The sequence below is a fragment of the Megalops cyprinoides genome, chromosome 3 (assembly GCF_013368585.1).
Source record: "Megalops cyprinoides isolate fMegCyp1 chromosome 3, fMegCyp1.pri, whole genome shotgun sequence".
In the NCBI taxonomy this organism is placed as follows: Eukaryota; Metazoa; Chordata; class Actinopteri; order Elopiformes; family Megalopidae; genus Megalops; species Megalops cyprinoides.
The window spans coordinates 12,428,864-12,449,008 of NC_050585.1; the positions used below are offsets into that span (position 1 = coordinate 12,428,864).

Sequence of the window (20,145 nt, forward strand, 5' to 3'; positions counted from 1 at the left end):
AACTTGTGTCTGCTCAGCTCTGAATTATCACTAAATGTATCGGCCTATCTTTTCCTGAGGGAGACTTATGTACTGGAATCCAGCTGACCCTGCATGGGAAATTCTGCATGTACCCATGTGACCCTCCTCCATGGGATCCTGACCTGTTGCTCACATTCATGTAATAAATGTTCAGTCACCACACTCCAGTCTTCAGAGGTTTCTTTCACTTTTGTAAATCAGCGTGGTTATGACACGATCAACCGAAGCACCACCAGTATGAAACTGCTCTTCTGGTAACGCCAAAAAATGAGTGTGCACTCGTGAACAGTTATTTACATGATGGTCTCATTTAATCGCTAAAATTGTTACTTGGATACCTTACATCTGTTCTTTGACCCTCTTTACTCTCAAACTTCTAGGTTACATTGGAGGAAATGTTGACATGCTGTTTAACCAGGTTTGACAGGCACTGAGTGAAAGTCTTGTGGTATTTACATTTGAAGATACTGGTTTAGTTGTAGTATTTATTGTAGTAATTACATAATTGAAAAAATAGTGTTGACTGAAAGTGACACTTGTATAGCGAGTTGTTTGTGTAGCTCAACAGGTTGATAACTAATCATTTGACTTTAAAAGGCATTAGTAACACCATTAATCTGGTGGAAAATGGTAAACATGAACATTATTCTTTAAAACCGTTCCAGTTTCTCAATTTCGAAGCGCAGTATTCCACAACCTAGAGGGGAAAGGTGAAAGGTGTTTCACTCTGACATGTTGATGGACTTCATTTCCCAGCATACTCATTCAAGTAGAAATCGATCAGAGGCGTTCTGTATGGATACTCCAGGGAGGCTGGGGGCACGCGGGGGTCAGCGTGGCCGCTGCTCAGCTGCGCACTGGCTGCAATGGTGTTTGGGTATCCCAGCATGCCCTGCAACCCAAGGTACTCGCTACTGTGGTCCAGTGGTGGCTGGTAAAATGGCGCCACGGCCTCCTTGCTGAAGGCCAGGGGCGCCCACGCAGCCTCCGCCTGTATCGGTTTCCCCGGGCTGCCTGCCACCCCCTCGCGCCTCCCCCGGATCCTGTTGAGGATGTCTGAGAGGGGCCGGGGGCCGCTGGGGTCAGAGGGTAGGCTCATCTCCAGGCTCCTCAGTGTGCTTTCGGGGAGTTGGACCCTACTGACCTTTGGCGGGAATGGGAGGGTGCACTCGAACTCCGGCTGCTGCCGCTCCTTTTTCTCCACCACGCCAGCTTCCAGCATGGCCACAGGGTTCCCCCCAGGACACCGTTGCTGGTCCACGGCCCTGCCGCTTGGAGCGGGTAGACTCTGTGGGAAATGAGGCAGGTTTCCACATACCAGGCTTTCTGAGAAGGACTGGTCGTGAAGGGGCTGTCTGGAGAGGGGCACGACCGCATTCGTGGGACGAGAAGCTCTGGCCTCATAGTGGCTGGAGCTGAAACAACAAGAGGTTTTTGGAATGCAAGTTTACAGAGGCCACAGCAACAGACAGCTTATGTGAAACTGAAGCAGAGACAGGGTCAGGCTCCACTCCGCAATCCAAAGCCAGTTCTACTACCTGGTGTAAGGGATGGCAGGGAGCGTGTTGTGGTTGTTGGGTAACCTGACGCCCTCTCCCCATTCCTCCGGGCCACAGGGTCCCTGGCTCATGAACGCGGAGATGAAAGGGTTTGGAGCCTCACTGCTGCCCGTCCTGCACCCAAAACTGCGGGAATCTTCTGAACTTGAGACTGTGAGGTCCGCTCCATCTCCTGTGTCTAATGTGCTTAATACTTAAAAAAAAGAGAGAATAAAATAAACAATTGATGGAAACCAGCAGATGCAATGACTTGCCATGTTTGTGTAGTGCTTGTCACATCTCAAAATGCTTTACAGAGCGTGAGGCGCTTGGCTCAACCACAGCTTAACTACAGAAATGGTGATGGTGAAACTAGAGGGTGTATAACTCTATGTGCTAAAAAAAATTCAGCATTTAGTCAGGACAACTGGCCTGGTATGGCACACTTGCTGTTTGTGAAGAGAGGTCTTACTTAACCACAGGTTGTCAAAAGTCAAGCATCTCCAACTTAGCGCAGTAGTTAAATTTTGGCTTTATTTCGGCACAGAAGCTCCCCCTGCTGGTAGACTAATGGCAACCCATTTTTCCCTACCCTATGCTTCCATTGCAGCAAATTTTGCTTCCCTCTCTTTCAGGTTGTATGGGTGTGAAATCAGATCGAATTTCGCCCCCATATAACCTGAAAGAAAGCGAAGCAAAATTCGCTGCAATGGAAGTGTAGGGTAAGGAAGAACAACCCCAGCCCTTTTCCTATTTAACTTTAGCTTAGCATAAGTGAGTGAAGGTTATAGCCATACCTCATGTAACCCTAAAGTAAGATGTTATTAAGTCTAGCATTTAAAAAAAGCACAGTCATGCATTACATATACTTGTAATGACAGTCCAAAGGTAAAGATGTAATCAACCCTTCACCTTCAGTACAGATTACAATAGCAATGAATGATGTAAGCGTGCTGTATAAAATGGTCAGTACCAGCACGGCTTTTTGATCCTCTTTCTTGATCATTTTCTACAGGCTGTTGGCTGGAGGTCTTTTCTGGCTTTTCCCTGTACCTATAGGAAAGATAAGCTTGACATGTAAAACTCATCATATAAATACATACACGGGAAATACATTTGTACATGGCAAAATATGTTTTATGCATTGGGAAGTATATAAACGTTTGTTATTTAAGTTTTCAGTACAGATATCATTTAAAATATTGTAAAATTACCTATATTCTGCAGTGTGTAAATATAAAATTGAACAGATTTTGTAATGTGCAGCAAAACCTAACCTAATTTTACATGTGTTTCTCATATTTTTTATTTCCACTTTATATACATATAGTCTGTTTTATTTAGAGAGCCTTCAGTTTTACATTGAGTTGAATTGCGCTATAAGCACACTAACTTGAGCCACAAAAGATCTCATCTGAATCAACATGGCTTGGCAGGACAATAGTACAATATAGTATGTAGAAATGGCTTGAGTTGTGATGAAGCAATCCATTTAACACAGTGTGACCTCTTTCAGCAGGTTACAGTGTGTCATTCTGATTATGCCATCACAGCAGGCGCGACACACTGCTTCCGTTTAAATCAGCCATCAGGTTCGTTTCCACAGGTCTCTTACCTTTTACTATTTAGCCCGTCACGGAAGCCTTTAGCGAATGGGTTGTTGTCTATCTTTAGTTTTGTTATCTGAAATGTAAACAACAGCCCAACAACACACAATAAGGCAAAGGTCTTAATAATGCTTAGAACGTGCCCAGAATGTGAAGCTACTAATTACATTGGTATATTAAGAATCAAGTTCTTTAAATTAAATGCCTATTCCGAGGCATTGCTTTTTGTCAAATATTGCAATCATAATAAAATATAAAAACTAAAATTATATTATTATTATTGTATAACCTACTTTGATAAAATCTTAATATAAAATCACTTAAATATGATTCAGGATAATAACGGCCGAAGGGTTCTTTTGACTGACTTGCCCAGGTAGTCCCAAAATTGTCATGTCAACTTTTGGCCACCAGAGGGCAGGAGAGATCACAGAATAACTTTGTGTGCCTCCATCACCATTGACCCCAGTTTGTGTAGCACCAGATAAATCCAAATACACATAACGGTTTTCTCCTGTCAGTGGATGCACTGTCTCGAGTGCACCCTGACCCCTCTGTCCGCAGCCCTGAGAGCTGTGGTCGGTACCTCTGAGTTCTGGTAGGCCGTCACAGCGATGAAGGCAGCCTCTGGGAAGGTGAAGCGCAGGCAACCTCCCGAGTGTCCGCTGGAGGGCTCTGGGGTCTGCAGGATGTGCAGGCGAGGCTGGTATTTGTGCATGGAGTGGAGAATCACCTGCAATAAGCGACACAAGGGCATCAGCACCTCACAGCAAGAGAGATGGGCAAGGCACCTACTGCATCAGGAAGACATGCAGGTTGACTGTGCTGTGTAAACAGGCCATAGAGAGAACATCTTGACATGTGAAAGGGACTTACATAACTTACAGTTAACACATCAGGCATGTATACTGAGGCGTTTGAGCTTCAACAACAAACACCTGGGAATTGCACCAGGAATCTTGTGCATAGCGCGTGCTACTCCTAACCCATTATACCAGCTGGGTGATGGCTCATAAACACATCATTAGGGCTGTCAACAAAGGAAAAACACCACTTATATGCCGTTCCAAAGCAGACTTTCAGCATGGTGTGCCCACCATCTAAGTTATTCTGTATTCTTGGTGGAGGCACAATGCAGGCCTTGCCTAACTGCGTAAGTCTCGCCAAGGGCCCTGCCCTCACTCACAGTCCTCTGTCTGATTCGTTACAATAGAGATACACCTGCATTGACAAAGCACTTCAGCAAAAAAGGGTCTTTGATTTACTGGATATGTCCTGGGTAACTGAATATCGCCGTACTCCCTCTGGCTGTAGCGATTTCCTGCTTATTCTTGCAAGGTGGTGGAGCATGGCTCACAGGGATTAAGTGTCCCCGTCACTGCACGATCTCTGCCCATCCAGACCCAGGAAACTGTGAATCCATACTGCACTTGCTGAACTCACCAGTGCACTTCTAATACCCGGCTCTACTTGTTCTTTCCGCGCTGTCACTCCAAGATAACGCTGATACACAGGTTTAATCCTCCGGTTTAAACCCCAGGCCCAGAAGACATATCAGATGGTCGCCTCCGTGAGGAAGCGGAGGTAAAATGAGCCTGCGCGATACAGCCTTTGCATGCAGTTCTTTTATGAAAGTCTGCCGCTGTGACTCTGGATGCGGGCTTGACGTGTAACGGAGACGTACATTTACCTGCATGTTTTATGCATTCTGTGCAGGTGAGAATGATCTCCCATTTGGTGCGTGTTTGGTGCTGTGTTTCACATAGGCCTTCATCTATATGTATATACAGACATTCTTCAGTGCACACGGTTTTGCAGCCTGTACATCAGCTTTCTGTGAAGGCGTACAGGGTGAGCGCCAGACAGTGTGGGGAAGGGGGGCTCTTCTGCCTTACCAAGCCGCTGGTGTTGAGGGTGTTGTTGGTGAGCTTGAGCTTGTGGAAGGAGACGGGGTACTGCATCCACCTCTCTCCGAGCGCCGGCGAGTCAGGATGGATGAAGAAGCGATTGGGGAGGTGGGGCTCGGTCACACCGTTCACCTCCCATCTGTCCCTGTTCCACTGCGGGAGGAAGATGCTCTGCTTTAGATACCGCACACCCGCGTGCACACACACACACAAACACAGACAGGCACCACTGGCCCTTCGTCTCGTCACCTCCCTGCCCAATGCGTCAGTGTTTATTAGAATGGTAGGTGTGCCTTCCAGGGGAGTTGGTGGGTGGCAAACTGCAATTCATTCAATTATTTATTTACTTATTTAGCTACTTAAGCATGATTCTTGAGCATTTCTGTGTTTCATGCATTTGATTGTAAAGATAAACTCAAAGCAGACTTGGATACCTCACATTGTGAGTATTATCCATTTCTACAGCTGGCACAGCTGTCTGGCTGCTGTGCCTTACTTTAATTCCTCTTCATTATTTCCTCCATATAAACATAACAGCAGGAGAGACTTGATGTAACCGTCTGCAGATACGATCCCACACAGGAACAAAGACAGGAGGCCACAAAATGAAGCAAAGGATGGAGCTCAGCTGATAAACTTAACAACACAGAACAACATCTCACAGGGGAATTGAGCGACGTGCCCGTTGTTAATCCGGGTGATCCTACGTAGCGATACCTTGTATTTATTATCATCAAAAGGCACCATGTCCATCACCAGCACGTACTTGGCCTTGGGGTTCAGCCCCGTGATGCTTACTTTGCAGGCGGGAAACATACGTCTGAAAGGCAACACGCAATGAGATTTTACGTCATACATTCAGCCAATATGTGGTGTGCGTGTAGTTTCTGAAACCAACGAGTTGTGCTACAAACACGATAAGGAAGTGCTATGTATTTATTATTAAATTGTGGTGTAACTATAAGAGAATAATCTTTTACACATTACCATTAACCCTAGGGGTAGCAGGGACGCTTTAATAGGAAAAAACTAGCCCGTTAACGTACTTTTAACCAAACACAATACACACTTTCGGACACGCGTCGCTATATGTTGTGCAGTAGAAGCAGATAATAATAATAATAATAATAATAAGATGAAGAAGATCTGTTCCAGTTTAGAGAGATTCTGTAGCATGTCATGAGTAACATTCTCAAAGATATCGCGTAACTGCAATAATATTTCCAACACACGTCCGAAAAAAAAAACAAGTGATGTATGGTGTCCATGAGGCTATTTGTTGGCCATGCATGCAATTGCATTCATACTTGTACTGAAGGATATATGGGAAGCCTACCTGCCGGATTTAGTGATTATCATCTCCGTTCCTATGCCACTGAATTTGTCCCAGAGTTCGCGACCCTGCAGTGACACGCGAATCTGATGTGCGGAAAGTTCGGCTTCTGTGTCCATTTTCATAGCATCCAGACACTGGCCTCTGAGAAGCGCATCTTTCCAGTCTGCCAGCCGGGGAAATTGCTGCATGTCAGTTTAGTACAATTACCTGATGTATTTACACTTATGTCTTCTGCCACAAAAAAAATCTGTAATGGTATGTCAGTGTTACTACAACCACTCTCCGCCAAAGAAAACTGTTTAAACCTGCAGTTTTCTCTACCCAGTGGAAAAACACATCTGCATTATAGCTATGTAATTTACCACATTCTTATTGTTATAGTACAGGCAATTGCTCTGGCATTCAGCAGCATGGCAGCGGGCCAGTTCCCACCACAGATAGTTTTGGGGAAAAATATATTAAAAATTCCTCATACATACATTATGATAATCTATCAATAAATGTTAGACATATGTAAGTGTCTGTAACAAAACCTACCTTGTGAGCAGTAAGTGTAGTTCTGCTGAGGATTTAGTGGCAAGGAGTAATCACAGAACGGCCCCTCTCTGTGCAAAAACATGGTTTAGGAGCTAGCTGCGTTTGTTCCTAAGCCACCCTAGGTGCTGGTGCTGGTGCTGGTTCAACCAGTCTGCGCTTGGTATCTTATTGGAAGAATAATCTATCTTCTCTGCCCCTACCTTTCCATTGAAGAAGGTGTGGGGGAGGGGGGTTGGTTGGGGGGCACAACAACTTTCACTTCCTTTGATCTCTCTTCCCGTCTCTCACAGTTTGGGATTGGCACTTGAGCAGAGGACACATCAGAGACGCCGGGCTCCTCCACTTCAAAACCCCACTCTCAGGCGCTAATCACCTGAGCAGTTGTCCTGCCATTACTACAGGAAGCCGGGAGGGCCCAGCTCCTTTATTGGCAGAGTTCACGTATTGCCTAGACAGGGGCGGTGGTGTGTAAATGGAGTGCATATTGAGTGAATTAACTGTCTGTATGCCACTTTCTCAACAACTTTCACTGCCTCTCTTGTGGTGGTGGTTGCTATAGCTTGATCTTCAAAAAGTACATAAAAAGTTGACTTGGGTGTCTGCTCAGATTCACACTCCCATGCTGCTTGTTGTCAGCATCTAGTCCTTCTTAACCAATCAAACTGTGTGATTTTGTCTGACATAACAGAACGTCAAGACGTATGAAATAATCCCCAGGCAGCATAATCCAAAATAAATTGCTGGGTAGTTTGAGAACATGCTATTGCATGTCATTTTCAATAAAACCCACTTTGGGTGAAATGCAAATGTCAAAGTAAATGCTGACTGGAAAGTCAGGAACCTGGCTTTAGCCACAGAGCACAGTGGGAATTGAAAGCATAGTATGCCTATGTCTGCTACATGCAGAGAAGCCTGTGGTTTCTGCAAATGTTAGTTTTTTTATATGAAGGGGAATTTGACAGCTACAGCGCAGTGCAAAGGGTATTTGTGTAAAGTGCTGCGGTATTCTGTCCGCTGTGAAATGCCTGTAAATTTACATTTAATTGAGCCATTAGGAGAGAGTGCTTTCACTTCCATTAACTGCAGCTTTAAAACACGTGCGTGCTCATTCTTAAGTGCTAAGTCGGTTTACCAGAGTAATTTCACACAAACTACTCCGGTTTTATTTCTGTTATTTACAATGTGCTGCAAAGCAGAGTCAGACTTGATTTTTGTTTACATCTGTACTTCCAGCGAATGCTTACATGCAGTCACTAAATTATTCCTGAAATATTAACCAATAACAAGTGTTGGGCGTCATCATTAAAAAAGAAAAGAAACTACGTCATGTAGGGTAGCACCTCATAGAAGAGAGAAATTTGAAATAATCAGTTGCTATTTCAATAAAGGTTTCAATAAAGAAAAAATATACATAAATAGCATACAACATATAACAATTCATGTTACATTGTTTAGCAATTGTGCTAACTATCTTTATGAAAACTATAGATAATAAATAAATCATTATACCAGATGTCAATATCATTACTGATCTGTATGGACAGTGGCAACATGTGTTCTTAAATATAGAGGAACTGTACAGCAATTTGGTGTTCTCGTGTATAATTCATACACACCTACAGTCTCAGATTCAGTTTTCTAAAGCATGTGATCTAAGTTTCTAAGAACCTGCCATTTATTTCTGGACCTGATAGTGAGCTGGAGTGACACCAGGCTGCACGATGGTGCCCGAAAGATAGCCCTTGTCCCAGTTTATCTGTGGACACGGCCCAAGCACTCGCTGTCCTGGTCAAGTCCACACCCTTTACATAGGATCCCGTTTCCAGGGTAACCAGCACATCTCCTCTTGTCACCCATACTATCCCACTGACATCTCTTCCGTATTAATATGGTGTGACCATATTATTTATTTATTGATTTATTTATTGCTAATCTGTTTTCAGAGCCAGCGGTATGGAAGTAATCCATATAACCAAAAAGAGTTCTCTAATTGCATTCTGTTTATGTTGGGAATACACTTTTCACTCATGACTCATGTCAGTCATGCCACTGAACAATACACCTTACCCAATGTCTGCTAGAATTTTGCACTGAAACCAGTAAATATGGTATAATTATTATGATTATTAAACGGGTCTCAGTGTCACTCTGTAAGTAGCTTTATTACGGTCCCTTTTCATTCCTTTGTATCAATGGTCTTAGAAGTTTGAAAGTGGGTTATACTTGAAGGTGTGGTATAAAGTGTTCCAATTAATTTAACACCCAGATACCAAAAAGCTAAAATAAAAACAACATAAAACTGAGCAGACAAAAGTGTATTGGAAGTTTTCAGAGCCTAGCAGAATAAGCCCCAGACCTCACCTGTGCTGTATTTTTAGAAGCCTCTCCTCTCTTTTAGCAAAGCCAGGGCATTGCCACAGATGTATGGGTGCGTTCTGGCTTCATTGTTCAGCATTCAGCCGTGCTTTTAATGCGCATCAGTCTAAACCTGTCCTGTAGTCATACACTGAGCAATGCCTGCTTACAAGCAGTGTTCAAGGGAGGCAGACATGGCATACTGAAATTCCCAAGACAGAGGAAAACTGTGGAAAAAACATAATTACTAACCAATGACTTTTACATTTCCATAAACTGCCATATCACAGGGCTGTGCTTGAAAACAAGTCCCACATTCAGAGATATTCGGGTACTCGGAGATGAAAATAAGGGCTCTCTGCCAGTAAAAATGACGAAGTATGGGGATGCGCAATGCGGTGTGAAGGAAACGTGATGTTGTGTAACTGTTTCGTGTCTGATATTGGGGAGACATTTCATTGGTTCAGGAGGGGCCTAGGAAAGATAAGGGGAACATAGCTCTGAGGTCATCACAATATGCAAATGGGGGCTGCAACATTAAAAGAAGGGCTGGGAGGGCCGTGCAATCTGTCAAGGGATCGTGAACAGCATGGAGACACAGCACAATAAAAAGGTGTAATTAAGCCATTAATTAACACTTGCTTCAAGAGGACCGCAGACACAAAGGTGAGCACTTAACCTAGTCAATATAACTTCTAAAGCTGTCAAAGGCCTCATTTGTGGTGCCTAATTATGTGTGGGAACGTTGTGTCCAAGTTTTTGAGGCATTTGGAGAAGTTCTGAGTCGAAACACACATGACTCTCAACTAAAAATATACTTGGTCAAGTCAAGGAACACTCATCCGTGGTTTTGCCGATCAAATACATTGCTGGCAGTAATGACTACAGTTACAATGTTAATATTGTATATGTAAAAGGAAAAAAGACAGAAGTTCCCATGAATGATGTTTAAATACAATCTATTTTCATTTTAAAATTGATACGTGTGTACAACCCAATTACAAAGTTATGGCGGGAGGCATTTGCTTTGTATACATAGGTTTCATTTCCTTATTTTTTTATGAAAACTTTTACGCTGTCATAAAGAACATAAAAAGTGGACTTTGTGACACGTAATTAGGTAATAACATAAAGAAATTAATAATCCATATCTGTAGACAGTTTTATTAAAATTGTAGAATGATCCTTTTTTAAGAAGATACTGGATTTCAGCTTGGACACCTGCATAAACTCAGGTTTAGGTTTAGAAAAATGCTACGCATTCCCAAGCTTTGACCTAATCTGCACTTAATTTTTTTTCTTCATCACAGGAAGAATCAGGTAGCCAAAATCCTCCCTGCTGTATGCCTTGTCCCCTGGACAGGATATCATCATATACTGTAAGTTTGTTATAGAGGCACTACAGTATAGATGATGTACTACCCAGGGTCTCATGTGCTCGTCACACAGCGTGCGGTGCCAGGACAGGACTCGCAGACAGCGGCGGTCAAACCGTTACCATTACTGAGTTTTTAGTAATGGTAAGGGTTATATCGCCTCTGCTCACTCTCATCTGAAATCACAGAGAGGAAGTTATATATGACAACCCACACATCTTCAACTTGTGTAAGGGTCCGTGTCTCTATGAATGGACTGAAAAAAATAATAATAAAGACCTTAATCCATAACTCGCTGCGTAGAGCCATTTCATGGTTGATTTATTTTAAAGTAGGCCTATTTATAAATGTTAAAAAGTTCATGAAAGTGATTAAATGAATTAATTTCCCTTCAAACCGCCTGCTGAAACAGTTCCCCTGGTTCCGCAGGCATTATCTGTACCAGTCTGTTTATTTGTCTGTTCTAACTGTAACTAACTGCCACGCTCCATGCACACTATCTGATAATCTGACATATTGTGAGCATATTTAATATGTAATACTAACAACAGTTCAGTGCAAAAGATACAGTACATATGTGTTAGTTCAGCACCATGGACTTATTTTGAATATTGTATGTTTAACACACAAAAATACAAAATTAACACTGCACATATTATACATACATAAGTACATACAAGATGATAGTGGGGCAACATTTGAACAATGAAATGGACAGGGTGCTAAATCTTGCCTATTACAATTCCTTAAAAGTTCTTGGCAGACTTTTAGACTGATTTTGTGTCATCCACATAGGTAATATAGTGAATGTGGTTTGGGGTTCTTCTCTAAAATGTTTGAAGATATCATGAAGAGTATTACCTGAAATCCAATAAAATAAAGAAGGTCTGGACTGGTCCCAAAACAGTAATCACCCTTAATCCGCCTTTCACTTTCTGTCTTAATTCTTAAATGTAAATTATCAAAAATACCCCCCCCCCCACCCCACACATGATTTTACTTTAAACAAGGCTTAGACTTCATGTTTAAAAGTAGAGGGGGGACACTACGATGTTTCCTACAGCAGATGTTCTTAACTGGCCATCTGTGATGACCGTGATCTGAATATGTAAAAATTTCCCCTCTGTTAACTGGAGGATCTGATCAAGAAGTCTTTTGGTATTCTAACCCTCGTCGAAACTAACAGTGAAGGTTTACAAAAAGTGCAATTAAATAGATGCATGCAGATATCATTTCAGCCACATAAGTGGTATGGTTTGCATGGAAGACATCTCTGAATTTTTCTTTTTCCCTTTACCTGAGCTTTTTAGAATTGCACTCCTTGCATTTTCATTTTGTATGTCATCATGCTTGAAAGCACCATGAAACTGTACCATTGAACATGACAGCAAAGGTGAAACTACAGGTAACTTTCAAATGGGTTTTAGCACAACCTGTTTAACTGAGCAATGATTGTTGTGCATTAAGAGCCAACTATGTTAATTAAGGCCCAACAACTGAACAATATAACAAATGAAAAATTAAGTATAATTACATTTTTGAACCGGCTTGACACAATGTTTGAATGCTTGTCATTGCTACATATTATTTGCTATTTGCTACTTTGTCAAGTTTTTTTTGGAAAAAATTCCATCAATTTTCCACCCCAGTATTTTATTTGAAATGCAACTTTTGCTTTCATACATGTTAAAATATATCTAAATATATTTTTTTATACCATTATTTACATATTAACAGCTGTCTTAGATTTGGACAATGTCTTATATAAGACAAAGTCAAGAGATGGAAATCCAAAACAAAATTCAGTAAGAGCAAAGTCGGCGGCCATGATACATTAAGTTGACCTTTTTGCTTATTTGAAACGGATTTGTGTAGTAGTCTGACATTCACCTCATGTCAGACTACAGATGTCGAACCAATGGGTGCAAGCTGTCAGTAACAGCTGACCATCCTGTGCCCCTTTTCGGGAGCCCTCAGTCAGCCCAGATGCAGCGAAACCCTTAAGTGAACCATTTGGCTAACTGAACAAAAAAAGGCCATTTCTGCTTTACAGAATGAACCAGAATGACAGGGCTGGTGCATGAAACAGAGCTCCGTACCCTTGCTTTGAGCGACCGAGCTCTGGTGTTATTCATCAAGATGGCCTTGATCCAGCCTTGATAAACTCGAAAGGACGAAAATGCCTCTAATCTGTATTATCTGACCCATTTTGTGGAGCAGGTTGCGTTCCATTAAGGAGGTAATTTAGTTCTATGGGCCTGAGTGTTTGCAGCCTGGACACTGTGGGGGGGGGGGGGGGGGGGGGGGGGGGGGTGTAAGTGCGGTTGGGTAGAGGTGGGGGTGGCAGTGGTGGTTGGGGGTGGGGGGGGGGGGGTGTGGACAAGAGGAGCGGAGGGCTGAGTCCGGCACATGACTGTGCCAGAACCAGTTTATTTATCTGCAGTCGCCCAGGTTAGCGGGACAACACTGGCAAGGGGCCGATTCCAAGAGCTGCAGCGGGACAGATAAAAAGGCACCTTTTTCACAGACCCCTCCCCCCGCCTCTCACACCCTTAATTCTTCTAAAGCCCCGGCACCACCTTCCCTCCCTCTCCCTGTGGAACACTTGACTTCACACATTAGGCCCAACATAAGGTTACACTGTCACAATTTTCCTTCGTTTTTCTTCTTTGTTTTGTTTAGTTTGGCCTATTCTTTGAGACAACATAAATTCATAGATAAAGCCAGTTTGAATTAAAAACGAACAACAAACCTGTGTACACTGCATTTGGAGAGACTGATACCAAATTCCCATTCATAAATAAGTTTTGGAAGTTGTGAAATCAGTGCACTGTAAGTGTATAGCTTTAGCTAAAAAAATTTTTATTTATGAAGACATATATGCACAGCGATATTCCACTGGAGTCACTGTCACAGCTAGTGAGCATGCATGCACACACTCTCTCACACACACAGACACTCGCACAAACACACGCTTTCTCATATCTCCCGCTCCATTAGGACAGTTTTAATGAGGATGCTCGTCTGTGACAGCTGGCCTCAGATGTGTCACATGGTTCCTCCAAAAAACACGGCCCTTTGATTGTCCTTTATTCCCCCCCCCCCCCCCCACCCCCCCCCCCCCCCCCCCCCCCCCCACTCTCTTTATTTTTTGACCTTCACTGATATCTTCAGCTTGACGTCACACAGGAAAACATTCATCAGATCTTTCCCAGCCTCCTGGGCAATCCTGGCAATCATCTGACCGGCCTGTCCAATCAGCATTTTCTGGAATCCAAGGGAAATGCAACATGTTAGCAATCATAAGCTAGGAGTGCTCTAGGTTTTCCCTCTGGTATTACAGCTCCCCAACTGATCACATGGCTTTTTCTCTCAGGATAAAGAAGCTCTTTGTTCCCATTCTTGGTTATTACATCCAACCAAACACTTTCCCTAGGGTTCAACTGCAAATCATTTTCTGTGAAAATTCTGATTGATTTGAAGCTCCAGTTACATACTGTACATGCGTAAAATGATAACTGTGTGGTAAATTACTGACACTTTTTCAGAGGACAGCCAAAGATGTTCTTTCAAACACATTCGTTCGCACAAATCTTTATGTATATGTTTTTATATCCTTAATTTATATTATTTCATTGTTATTTATACAAATATTGTCAGACAGACTGACAAACAGCATTGGTTGAAAACACACAACAAGGTGTACTTCCCAGGGGCTGAAGTATACCACTCCTGTACTCAATCTTCCACTGAAGGACCCGTGCAAAGTTAATCTTTGCTGGAACCTAGCCGAGCGTGAATGACAAGGCCTTGTTTGGAGCAGGACTGTAATGCATCACGCAAATTTGAATATGAGGAGCCACATACGCCACTGTAGACACCCAAACAGGAGAAGAAAACTTTTAGTTTATCAAATTCCCAAGCTTTCATCTAACAAATAATTTAATACACGTTGCTAGCATGAAAAACAGCTGTGGTAAGCTATATCGTTGTATATATTTATATTAATCCATGTGAGAGTGCACTCTGTAGAAACACAGTACAATTGCTTATCAGAAGCTCCTATCCCAAGCGACTTATATAGCTTACATTGCATTTTTACATTATCCATTTATATTGCTGGATGCTTACTGAGGCAATTCAGGTTATGTACCTTACCTAAGTGTACAACAGCAGTGCCCCCAATGGGAATGGAACCAACAACCTGTGGGTTAAGAGCCCTGCCCCTTACCGAAGTCATAATGTTGCCTAGAACTAACTCTGCCCCATGCAAAATGCAAAGTTAATATAGCTCTAGATAGCTATAGCTGTCACACGACTATACTGCTAGAAAGAATGAATGTTTGGATAAGAACAACTGTCACAGGGTGAGCATGGCGTGCATGCTAAATCGACAAACAGCTGGCTACACCGTACAAGGTATCAAAGCCCTCTGTACCATTCCCTTGTTCCCAAAAAGCTCTGCTGCTGACTGACGCAAGCTCGCCGCACAGTTTGCTAGCAACACCCCTGACCATCAACAGATAGACCGTTGGTCCAGAGTTTCACGTTGCTCACATGGCTGGCCAAAGGAGCACAGTGGAAAATGGGTGGAGCCCTCTGGGGCCTGCTGGTGCTGGTACAAGAATGGAGACAGGGCATTGAAGAGCCGCTGGGACACCAGTGCAAGACGCTCCTGTTTGGCCCTGTGAGTGAGGGTAAAACGCACAGGCAGAGGAGGCGCGATCGACTCCACGAACAAGAGGGATGTGCAGACGAACATGGGCCCGTGCTTGGCGGCCAGGTGTGAAAACCGCACCAACTGGGCCAGCCCTCACCCTGTCTGCCTCGCAGGTGGATGGGAAAACTCACCCTCAGTCACCTTCCGCGGCAAACTTACCTCTCTGAGTCCTGCATCTTCCAATAATCAAATCTTCATTTTACTGCTGCATGCTGCTGATGAAACCAAAGGAGGAGGCAGGCAACACTTACCATGTGGCCCTCCTTCTTCACGTTCAGTTTTAATGATATTTCCAGCTCCCCTTGATCTCCCTCTTGCCACAACTCAATGGTCTGTGATTGAAAAATGTGGGAAAGAAATGGAGAGCAAAGTAGTACACAATGAATTCTCCAACCAACCTACTTAGTTTGCCCTTGCTCCTGTTCTCATTCATCAGAGAAACTGGATTTCACACAGAACTCCCAAGAACTGCAAGACAGTCCTTAAAACTTTCCCTCAAAAGAACAAGGAAGAACACTGTGAGCTAACACGCATTCACGGCAGCTGTTTGTTTTTAAACCCTGTGGTCGTTATAGGGCCCAAGCTGCGCTGTGAGATAGCCTGTGGCGGTTTAGATGTAGGGCGGAGGAGTGAGTGTGCCCAGTGTGTGACAGCATGTATGGCTTTACCTGAGATACGTTGTAGGGCACCTCCTGGGGTAAATACTCTAGAAGCTTTTCTCTCACGGTGTTGATGCAGATGTCTTGTGGATTTTGGTCTGTGAGGATGCTACTGTGGAACTGCCAAGAGCCAGGCTTGGCCCCTATCACCAGGTACCTCTGTGGGATGGAAGGACAAAACCATAAGGCATAACCAAAACCTTCACAGCAAGTGCCCTCCATCTTTATTACATAAGCACGGTTGGAACAAATACAGCACAAAGCGTGACACATTAAAGGCGAAGTGCAGCTCCGCCTTAATGTAATGAACATCAAATGAACATCATAAGACCTTGCCAGTTATAGACGAAGGGTGTCTGGGTCGTAGTTCAGGTGACTTCTCACTGCATAGTTTGTTAAGAGGGCGTTGCCCGTTGCTGTAGAAGTATAGATACCTTCAAAGCTTCCACTTGCTCTGCCTCCACGGCAGACAGCATGAACACATCCTGGAAGTGGGGCCAGCCATGCCTGGCTCTCAGTATGCGCAGCTCCTGTCTGCTCAGCACTCTCGGTGCACTGTTTCCCACAGGGGCCTCAGGCAGGTTAGCTGGGCTGTCAGAGTCACGTCCCTCTAGTTCACTGACCCCACCCTCCTGTGGCTTGCCATCTGGTTTGGCAACGGCCACCTGCCTGTCCTGGCCTCCCCTCTTGGGCAGCGGCTTGACCGCTGACCTGACTTGTATTTTTTTGCCCTTGACTACTCCTTCGGTCAGTTCGGTAGTGATGTCCAACAGCCTGCTCTTACACTTCAACAGATCCACCTGCAAGAGATTGATATGCGTTTGGCTGGGGGTGGTCTTCACATGTGTTGTACTGAGAAAACATATCTAGACTGTGCTATCGTTGGCTTTAAGTGAGGAGAGGGTGACTTTGACATTTTGAAGGTGACCGTGAATACTGTTGTACCTTATTGAGGACAAGGACCGCTGGGATGTTTGGGTTCTGGGCCAGACACTTCAGTACCTCAAAGCTCAGTTTAGTGCAGGCCCACTTGTCTGACACATCCACAAGGACCAGCACTGCGTGAGGGAAGAGGAAGCACGTGACCTCACTGACCCTGGCCACACCCTGATAACTTCCTGGTCAGCGCTGCTGTCCTTGCTGGAAAGTCGAATCGCCTTACCTAGGTCAGCCTCCTGGACTGAATTCCCCGGATCCACAAGGAGAGACCTCTCCAGCTGGTGTCTGGGAAAGAAACACACCATTTTTAGTATAGCCTATTTTAGAACTTAAATACCAAAGCAAGCTACTGTACTGATGTGCAATGAATACTGCCCCAAATATAAAGCTTTTAGCTGAACAAACCTTTTCATTTTTGAAGGGGTAGTGAGACCAGGAGTGTCCAGCAAGATCTACAGAGAGAAAGAAAGAGAAAGAAATGAGAACATATGAAAGTGCAGTTACCTTTTGTTACAAGCTTTCAAAGTACTTAGACAACTGTAGTATGATACAAAATTTCAATTATCATGACATGAAATCAACTGCATGCTGGTATCAAAAGATACTTTCTCATATGATAAAACCAGAGGTAAAAAAATATTTTATTTCCAAATAGATTTCTAAATGATTAAATAGTTCTAAACAGTTGTAATAGAAGGAAAAAAAACGTACAATTTGGGTGTTATCTTCTGTGAAGATGCCCTGAGCACGAGTCCTTGTTGTATGCACTTTCTTTGATACAGCAAACACCTATGAAAAATTAATATCCCATTCATAGCTCAGAATTTGAAAAGACTGATTATACACATATACACTGCACAACTGAGTCATTGTTGGTAACTGAAAGCAACACGGTGCAGTGAAAATGACATATACCTTCCTTCCAAGCAGCTGGTTTGACAAAGTTGACTTCCCTGCATTTGGGGCACCAATGATGGCCACTTTTAATATCTTTGAATCTGCAGGTTGATCTGGATGGTTTACCATCAACGCCTCATGGTCATCTGAAACAGAGGTAAGTTTTCAGTATGCTTACATTGCCAGGGACATGAAAATGCTAGCAACAAATCAGGTTAACATGGCAACTCCTCTAAGAATGCTCTCCATCACCCATCTAATGACATTTTAAAATTGTGCGCCATTGTCAGAAGCAAAGTTTTGTGCCTGATGTCACGGCAATAAGGAATATACACACATATACATGAGTTGATATGTCGTTACTGGAAAATGAACCAATAAACAGATGCAAATTCAATACAATCTGCATCTCCTGGGAATAAGTGGAAACAGTTGAAAACAAACAGAGCTGAAAAAAGGCGTTGAAAACAAAAAAACGGCCGTGTCCACTCATGATGTTTTGTAAAAAACCACTGGAGATTACCGTTGTCGGGCGGAACGGAGGCTGGATGGTGACAAAGCCTGTCATGTGTTTCCGTCGCGGTGCTTTTTATTAGAGTTCCCGAAACCGCCTTCGATGCAATATAACAGACAGGAGTGAAGTGAAGACCAATTTGTCCAGTGATCCTCAGACGGCCGACACCACCACCACCTGAGAACAACACATTGACAACCGTCTACAGAGTCGATTGCTCGTCGTAAGACAAGACAGGTAACTTGACATCGTGATACGCAATGTCACAATCTCGAAAATATGTAACCAGCTGCATAAAGGTTTGCAAACCAAAAAAAGGACTAGACCAATATAACCAGCCAGCTAGTTGATGTAGCCAAGGAGCTTAGCCAGCTAGCTAGCACGTGGGTATGCAGCAACGCCCTCAAAATTATTTTGAATGTTAGCAAGCCAGCTAATTAGATACTTAGTTCAAAATGTTTCAAACTAGTGTCATAATGTTGTCAAAGTTGACAATAAAATGTTATTATTAGCTGGATATATATTTTAATACTTAGATTTTATTAGCTGTTTAGTTTGCTGCCTCTCGTCCCTGGCCAACTAGCTGTCTAGTCGTCTACAGACACAAAGTACCCACAAAAATAGTCGGCAAGCTGGCTAGATATAGCTACCTACAGACATCTGTAATAATTTTTCTATACTTGCTTATGATTGCTACTTTCTGCAAATACGCCTACGTTAAAGGCTAAGTGGCTAACCTGGTAGCTACTGACCTGTGTTAAGAAACAATGACGCATTTTCAACTTGGGCAGCTACGTGAACGTGAGCAGGACAACGCAGACATTTTCGCAAAACTAGGTTGCAAAAACGTAATGACATCTTCGACTGGTATTACAATGGAGCTAGCATTTATAAAATCCGAGGCGATCTCACCACGCTATCCCAATCGCAAGGTTATTTGAGTTGTCATGATTGTTTACTTCCACATTATCCATAGGGCGCAGACATTTTGTTTCGACTAAGGAATGTTGGACTTGGTTAAGAGCGTCCTTGCAGAAACTTGATAAGTGGCATTAATCTGTAGTGACATCTAGCGGACAAGAATGTATACACGCAGCAAAACTCCTTACATTGACTTACAGACATAGTAAGAATTCATTAAACATGTCAAGAAAACAACCAAGAATCAAATGCAGTCATTGGGCTGATGATGACATGCGTTGTATTTAAAATGAAATGCATAGGTGTGCGCAAATAATTAAAAAATCTTGTGTAAATTTAGGCTGTTTGAAACTGATTATGTAGAACCAACACTACAGGCTGTATGAATTCTGAATAAATGATTTGGACTAGCCTTATTATGTATTTATCCAGAATATTTTGTGGACCATTATATACATCTGCACATATAATATGTCCTGTATGCAGTGTATTGCTTTGGCAGTGACTAGTATAAAAGGAACTGGCTCAACTTTCTGAATTACGACAGAGCGCATGCCATTGCAGGACAGTACAAAAGACTGTCTGTTTCCATCTTCTGACAATACTCTGGTTATCTTTTTAAAATAATAGTTGCAAAAGACGTGCATCTGCAACTGGCAATAATGCCTCAAGTGTGTAATGTGTTTTTGATGACCAGTCCTTTGATCTGTTACTTTGTGACAAAGAGCACTGACTGTCTACTAACAGATCGTAGCATGGAATGGCATTGGTTTTGTACCAAGAGAAAAATAAATGGCATGTAATCGATGAGAGTGTTT

General features: G+C 43.1%; 3 protein-coding genes across 5 annotated transcripts in view; 1 reads left to right on the top strand and 2 right to left on the bottom strand.

Annotated features, from left to right (window-relative positions):
- Positions 1-752: 752 nt before the first annotated feature.
- On the bottom strand, positions 753-7,028 carry tbx16l (T-box transcription factor 16, like). Its single transcript, XM_036523289.1, has 9 exons — positions 6,947-7,028; positions 6,410-6,572; positions 5,791-5,893; positions 5,062-5,226; positions 3,753-3,899; positions 3,175-3,242; positions 2,533-2,612; positions 1,560-1,773; positions 753-1,436 (listed from the first exon to the last, which is right to left on the bottom strand). The coding sequence occupies exons 1-9, from the start codon at positions 7,026-7,028 to the stop codon at positions 767-769; spliced, it is 1,692 nt and encodes a 563-aa protein (XP_036379182.1). The 3' UTR covers positions 753-766.
- A 2,856-nt stretch (positions 7,029-9,884) lies between these two features.
- The window catches only part of fam222ba (family with sequence similarity 222 member Ba), a 45,540-nt gene continuing 35,279 nt past the window's right edge, over positions 9,885-20,145 (top strand). Inside the window, exons 1-3 of one of the 3 annotated variants that reach the window (XM_036524337.1) lie at positions 9,885-9,967; positions 10,612-10,621; positions 18,000-18,049. The gene's annotated coding sequence lies outside the window, so the exon portion shown is untranslated. Of the gene's footprint in view, positions 9,968-10,611; positions 10,681-17,999; positions 18,050-18,577; positions 18,644-20,145 lie in introns of those variants that run through there. The other 2 variants (XM_036524340.1, XM_036524342.1) reach the window with 2 other exon arrangements.
- On the bottom strand, positions 13,799-19,518 carry eral1 (Era-like 12S mitochondrial rRNA chaperone 1). The gene is made up of 11 exons (XM_036524343.1): positions 19,159-19,518; positions 18,416-18,583; positions 17,911-18,038; positions 17,707-17,784; positions 17,401-17,447; positions 17,219-17,280; positions 17,002-17,114; positions 16,491-16,856; positions 16,066-16,215; positions 15,649-15,729; positions 13,799-13,944 (listed from the first exon to the last, which is right to left on the bottom strand). Exons 1-11 carry the CDS (start codon positions 19,262-19,264, stop codon positions 13,822-13,824), a joined length of 1,422 nt encoding a protein of 473 aa, XP_036380236.1. The 5' UTR covers positions 19,265-19,518; the 3' UTR covers positions 13,799-13,821.